The sequence below is a fragment of the Octopus bimaculoides genome, chromosome 18, assembly GCF_001194135.2.
Source record: "Octopus bimaculoides isolate UCB-OBI-ISO-001 chromosome 18, ASM119413v2, whole genome shotgun sequence".
Classification (NCBI taxonomy): domain Eukaryota; kingdom Metazoa; phylum Mollusca; class Cephalopoda; order Octopoda; family Octopodidae; genus Octopus; species Octopus bimaculoides.
The window spans coordinates 15,254,130-15,261,522 of record NC_068998.1 but is presented as its reverse complement, the minus strand read 5'-3'; the positions used below and the strand labels follow the sequence as shown (position 1 = coordinate 15,261,522).

Here is a 7,393-nt window from a genome sequence, read left to right as displayed (position 1 = left end):
ATATATATATATATATATATATATATACATATATACGACAGGCTTCTTTCAGTTTCCGTCTACCAAATCCACTCACACGGCTTTGGTCGGCCCGAGGCTATAGTAGAAGACACTTGCCCAAGGTGCCACGCAGTGGGACTGAACCCAGAACCATGTGGTTGGTAAGCAAGCTACTTACCACGAAGATTTATTTTTCCTCTACATAGCACTGTTAAAATTGAAGATGAGCATCTTTCCCTATAGATTAATACAATTCAGAAGGAATTGGGGTCTTTTTTCCTTTTGAAATTTGATATTTATTTACTTCATGATTCTATCATTTCTGCCTAATTTCTCGTTATGAAATACTGATTTTTTGTTTTTTCATATAGACACAAGTTTTATGATTAACTAAAGGAAATGATAGTGAGATGAGATAATGTGACATTCATGTTTCACAAGAACATTAATGACATCACGTATCACTGCATGAACCAGACTATTAGTGATTGTTAGACATTGCTGGTCAAAATACTTCTAATTCTTTCTTGAATGTACCTTTTTTTTTCCTGTCTAGGCCAATATCAATTAACTAAATCATCTTCTCTTCATTCTCTTCATGATGGAGACCTTTTGAGTGGCCTTTTCCAATCTTTTGGATATCATTTACCAATTGCATGGGCCACCTGTTGTCTTTTTTTTTTTTCTATTAAAAATTTTTTTTTACTTATGGCTGTGTGATAAGTAGCTTGCTTACGAACCTCATGGTTCCAGGTTCAGTTTCACTGTGTTGTACCTTGGGCAAGTATCTTCTACTATAGCCTCGGGCCGACCAAGGCATTGGAATAGATGCTTTGTGATATCTGTTCTGATTCTTTGTGTTCTGAGTTTAGTTTCTGCCTTCTATCACTGGCCTGTTTGTGATATAGACAAATGAAATCTTAGTGATCTGGCTAACAACTCTAAGCCTTCAATGTTTGATAGAGTGATATGTCATTTGAAGTAGTGTTTTGGTGGGGAGGAAACTGTTTTAAGGAGACAAATCTGATTAAATTGTAGATAAAGCATCAAATTTGCTTTTTAAAAAGTTTGCTTTAATTTTAGACAAGCCTCATATTACTTAAATATATTATAATAACCTTTAAAAATTAAATTATCAATCTCATCTCCTGGCACTACTTGCCTGTTTTCCTTGAACATTCTATACAGCAAGCTGGTTGTTACAGTTCTATGAAGTAATGGTGAAGGCTATAACCACTAATGATGAAACTTAATTAAGCAGAAACACATAGGGTTGTCTCCCTTGCATTCTCAGCCAAGGAACAATGTTAGTTATGAATCCTTTTTTCTAACCACATGATTTAGCACATCCATAATTATTCCTGGTATGGTATATATTAGGAATAATCAAATGATTTTTATAGTAGACACTTCTTAAGTTACTAAATTATGTTATTATGTGTCATGCGCCACTACTTAAGTTATTAAACTGTAGTTAATAAATATCACAAAAACCTACTCTAAAAAAAAGGTGAAAGAAAGAAAGTAATAGATTATCTACAAAACTTCTTGACTACAAAAATATCATTGTATGAATAAGGATTTCTTTGTTATACTTTAATTCCTATGGTGATTGGTTTAATCTTTTTTTTTCTAATCAAAATTTGTAAAAGTTATTTTTTTGTTTCTCAAAATGTCTGATATAAGTTGTTGTTTACGAGACAATAATTTTCTGAACTATTGACTACATTTTTATAGTGTATACTCAAAATGTTTAAAATTACATTATATTTTAAGTAGTTTTATCTCTACTTGTCATCAGGTTTCTTATTACTGGATGGGTATTTAGTTCTAGCTGCTCTTTGATAGGAATTATTTTTTTCTGTTTTTAATGGGCTCACAATCATGTGGTAGTGAGTTTGATTCCTGGACCAAGCTGTGTGCTGTGTTCTTGAGCAAGAAACTTTATATCACGTTGCTCCAGTTCACTCAGCTGTAGAAATGAGTTGCAACACCACTGGTGCCAAGCTGTATTTGGCCTTTGCCAACATCAGTATTGTGGAGAAGGGAGGCTGGTATGTATGGGCAACTGCTGGTCTTCCATAAGCAACCTTGCCTGGACTTGTGCCTTGGAGAGCAACTTCCTAGGTGCAATCCTATGGCCATTCTTGACCAAAGGGGGTCTTTATCATGTGAGGTGGGTGTTGAAAAGTTCCTGGTTTCAGATAAAAGAAAACACAGGAGAATCAGTTAATTATGATTTTATTCAGCATATTCCCCTCTCAGATTCATACAGTTATTGCAGTGGTCCTTCAGTTTTTTTAAACTCTGTAAAAGAACTTGGAAGGTTGGGCTTCCATCCAGGCCTTTCATGATACCCTTAAAGCCAGGAACTTTCCAGCACCCCCTTGTATTTTCCAGTATACAAGTCAACATGGTATATAATGTAAACGTGTCATGTAAACATTCAATTGTTGTCACTATCTTTCCAAATCATGCCACATTTCACACGGAATTTTTGGTTCTTTAAAGTTGTTTTGGTGTATAAATAAACCTACCTTTTTTTGGGCCATAAATTTTGATCTAAAAAATTTAACTTGCATGCTAGAAAATATGGCATAGTAGTGGAAATGATTGGTGTTCTGGGCCTTTGAATCATCTTCCTATTCAGACTGGTTTGGATCAAGATTGCCATCTGCAAGAATGAACTCCCACAAGGTGGAATGACTTTTTCAGTGTATCTCCTTTGCCAGTCTTTTGAGTAACGTATTTGCCATTTTTGTTAGTTGAAGCTATAAAACATTTGCATGACTTGCTGTAAAATAGTTCTCAATGAATTCAATGTTTCACCTTAGAAAAAACATGACAGTATATAAATTAAGACCCAAACAGTACCAAGCAAAATTATAACAATAGCAATCTTAATCAAGAACTAAGAACCTTTCTTTCTAAGCAAATGTCGGAAAAGTATAGGAAATTACTATTCTTGATTTAAAATGAAATTATCTGGTTTGAATCCATTCTGGAACCAAGTTCCATTCAAGAATAAGACATCTGGTGACTGTCAGTGTTGAGATTGATTGAAACATAGTGTAGGTGCAAATATTGTAAACAGGCACAAGTGTGACTGTGTGGTTAAGATACTTGCTTCCCAATGATTTGGTCTTGGGTCCAGTCCCACAGCGTTGTGCCTAAGGAAAATGCTTTCTGCTATAGCTCCGGTCCGAGCAGAGCCTTGCAAAAGGATTTGATAGATGGAAACTGAAAGAAACCCATTGTGTGTGTGTATATACTTACATATATACACACACACACTACTCTTCGAAACGCCTGTGTTAGAATGGGGGTAGCTGATGAAGGAAAATGTTCTCTATGTGGCCTGTGTGTGTTCTGTACTCTGCTTATTATTATTTTTTTGTCTACGTTTTGTTTGCAATGTCCTGTACCCAGATATGCACCTATATATACAGGTAGACGTAGGTATGCACATACCTGTACGTATATATGCATATACTAATTTATTATTTGTTTTATATATATATACATATATATATATATATGCTGTCCACTCAAGAAAACATACAGTGAATGATCCACAAGCACTCAAGCAAACTGAGTCCTCAACTTGTTCCATTTACCAAAAGGTTTGCAAGGCATCAGCAGACCTCAAGAGACATTTTCGTGTCCGAAGAACATGATTAATGCTTTATTTTACTGAACCCACATTTGTCGTTCATGACAAGAGAATCCATCATATATATATATTATATGTATGTGTGTTTGTGTGTACACTTCTCTAGATGTCGCATGATGTTTGTAAATGAGCATCATTGTCATGCAATGAGATTATTCCTTTCCAGTCATGTGAAAAATATGTATAGTTATAGGAAAATATTACCTTGATTTGACTCAGGTGAGGGTTGGCAACAAGAAGGATATTCAGCTATAGAAAATCTGCCTCAGTAAAGTCCACCCAATCCATACAAGCATGGTAAAGTGGACATTAAAACAACAATGACGATACACTCTAATGTGGTTGGAAATTGTAATCTTATTTTGTTTACTTTATTTTTATCTCTTCCTGTTTTCTTCTTCCAACTAAATGGTGGAATCCCGTCTATTGGAATCATCTGGTTTCTTTAAATTTGGGCTGTTATCATCATCATCATCATCATTTAATGTTCGTTTTCCATACCAGCATGGGTTGGACAGTTTGATGGGAACTGGCAAGGCCAGGGTCAGCACCAGGCTCCATAGTCTGTTTTGGCATGGTTTCTAAGGTTGGATACTCTTCCTAATGCCAAAATCATTTTGGTCAAAATGGTCCCAGCCACGAGCATCCCATCATACAGCATCAAGCAGCTTTTCCTGCATTTTCCTTTTAGAAAGCCATGAGGTGGGGGTGAAGGAAAACTTGGCTGCTATTTCATGCACGTCAGTTGACCACCACCAACCACCAATGTTCCCTCACTGGCTCATACTTGGAATTGTAGCTGTTGTTGAATGTTGTGGAATTGAAGGATTTTAACTTCCTTTTCGGATATGTTGGATATTCTTTCTTTTTATGTTGTTTCAAGGTTAAATGTTATTTTTACTGTTTGTAAACAAAGCATCAGACGTTTTGGCTGCTTAACTATCTTAGTGTTGTTTATTAATGTGTGTCTGTATCCAGGGAGGAGGTTCTGTGTTTCTCTGTGTCTGAATGTGTTTGTGTGAGTCTGTGCCTGTTTGTGTGTGTTTGTGTGTATATGTATGTGGCTGTGTTTGTGTTTGTATGTATGACTGTATGTGTGTGTAGCTTTTGTGTTTGTAGTAGTTGTGTGTGGAGTGTATGTATTTGTGGTGTATGTGTGTGTCGTGTCGTGTGCATGTTTGTGTGTCTGTGTAGTTTTTGTAGTTGTAGGGATAATGTTGTGTATTTGTGTGCAGTTTTTTTTGCATATGTGTGTGTGTGTGTGTGTGTGTGTGTGTGTGTGTGTGTGCAGAGTTTATATCTATTGTTAGTGTTTGTGGCATGTGTATGAAATTTGTTTGTGTATGTGTCTGTAGTTTTTGTATTAATAGTGGTACGAGGGTGTGTTCGTGTGTGTACGGTTTTTGTATTTATGGTGTGTGTGTGTGTTTGTGGTGTATGTGTGTTTGTGGTGTGCATTTGTGCATAAATTTTGTATTTGTAGTAGCAGTAGTTGTACAAGTGGTGACGTGTTTGTGTGTGGAGTTTTTATGTTTGTGTAGTTTGTGTGTGTGTAGTTTGCAATGTGTGTGTGTAGTTTGCAATGTGTGTGTGTAGTTTGCAATGTGTGTGTATGTGTGCAATTGGCATGTTGTAGTATGTGTGTAACTTGTGTGCTTATGATGTTTTTGTCTGTTTTAAATTTGAATGTGTTTTACAAGTTGTATGTCTGATATAATTTGTATTCTTTTATTCTTTTACTTGTTTTAGTCATTTGACTGCGGCCATGATGGAGCACTGCCTTAAAGGGTTTTTAGTTGAACGGGTCGACTCTCAGGACTTAATTTTTTAAGCCTAGTACGCTAAGTTACGGGGATGTAAACACACCGACATTGAGTGTCAAGTGGTGATGGGGGTTTCAAACACAAACACAAAGACACACACACACACATAAGATGGGCTTCTTTCAGTCTCCATCTACTAAATCCAGTGACAAGGCTTTAATCAGCCTGAGCTGGCAGAATCGTTAGCATGCTGGGCGAAATGCCTCGCGGTATTTCATCTGCTGTTACGTTCTGAGTTCAAATTCCGCCAAGGTCGACTTTGCCTTTCATCCTTTTGGGGTCGATTAATAAGTACCGGTTAATCACTGGGGTTGATGTGATCGACTTAATCCCCTTGTCTGTCCTTGTTTGTCCCCACTATGTTTAGCCCCCTGTGAGAAATATAGAAATAAATTATTATTATTATTATTATCATTATTAGGGCTTTAACATAAAGTACATGAGTATTAGGGACAAAGGGACTGTGGGGTTGGTGTTGAAGCGTCAGATGAATCTTTAAATACCCTAATTTTCAAAAATATCTTCAATTTTCATTGTAATATATCAATGGTCCAGAAAGGTGGTGAGATGGCAGAATCATTAGCATGCTGGGCACAATGCTCAGCAGTATTTCATTTGTCTTCGTGTTCTGAGTTCAAATTCTGATCAGACGTTGCCTTTCATCCTTTCGTCTCAATAAAATAAGTACCAGCTGAGTACTGGGGTCAGTATTATCGACTTATTCCCTTCCCCAAAATTTCAGTCCTTGTGCCTATAATAGGAAGGATAAATATTTTGTGTGTTATTTCTTTACTACCCACAAGGGGCTACACACAGAGGGGACAAACAAGGACAGACAAACGGATTAAGTCGATAATACCGACCCCAGTGCGTAACTGGTACTTATTTAATCGACCCCGAAAGGATGAAAGGCAAAGTCGACCTCGGCGGAATTTGAACTCAGAACGTAGCGCAGACGAAATACCGCTAAGCATTTCGTCCGGCGTGCTAACGTTTCTGCACACACACACACAACAGGCTTCTTTTAGTTTTCATGTCTCAAATCAACACTCAAGGCAGACACTTGCCCAAGGTATCATACAGTGGGACTGAACTCAGAACCATGTAGTTGGGAAGCAAGTTTCTCAACTGCACAGCCATGCCTCCACCTAACCATGCCTCAGTATTTATTTGAAATTAATAGCTGAAGAGTTTATGTTATACTATATTTCAGATTGTCTATCGGCATTGCTATACAGAAATTTCATCTTGTGGCCGTCGACTGGATACAATGAAGATATTTGCTTATATTTGTGGGTAAGTCTTTAACTATTTTATTCAAAAAGAAAATCTTCAATTTTTTTTATTTTGCTTTTTATTTTTTTTTACCTGATTTATGTTTATTTTTCCATGGGTGAAAAAGATTTTGTTGGAGAAACTGTGACTAAAGCTTACTGTTTATCTGTTTCTTCAGCTTTTACAATTTTCTCTGCAAAGTATAGTCTCTGAAGAAACTAATGATGATCTCGGCTCTGTGGTTAAGAAGCTCACTTTGCAAGCATGTAGTATGTAGTTTTGGGTTCAGTCTCAGTGTGTGGTACTGTGGCCTAGTGTCTTTTACTACAGCTCCTGGCTGACCAATACATATTGAGTGAATTTGGGAGATGGAAACTGTGCAATTCCATCTCTCTCTCCTTCTCTCTCTCTCTCCTTCTCTCTCTCTCTCCTTCTCTCTCTCTCTCTTTCTCTTTCTCTCTCTCTCTCTCTCTCTCACTCTCTCTCTTTCACTCTCTCTCTTTCTCTCTCTCTCTCTCTCTCTCTCTTTCTCTCTCTCACATACACACACACACATGCACACATGCGTATATATACATACATGCATGTGTGTGTTTGAGTATATATATATATATATATATAT

At 36.8% G+C, this 7,393-nt stretch overlaps 1 protein-coding gene across 1 annotated transcript in view; it reads left to right on the top strand.

Moving 5' to 3' along the window:
* The window catches only part of LOC106869617 (uncharacterized), an 88,505-nt gene extending 81,691 nt beyond the window's left edge, over positions 1–6,814 (top strand). The window contains exon 17 of the mRNA XM_052974360.1: positions 6,710–6,814. Coding sequence (XP_052830320.1) covers positions 6,710–6,796 — 87 coding nt within the window. The 3' untranslated portion in view covers positions 6,797–6,814. The remainder of the gene's footprint in view (positions 1–6,709) is intronic.
* Positions 6,815–7,393: the final 579 nt, after the last annotated feature.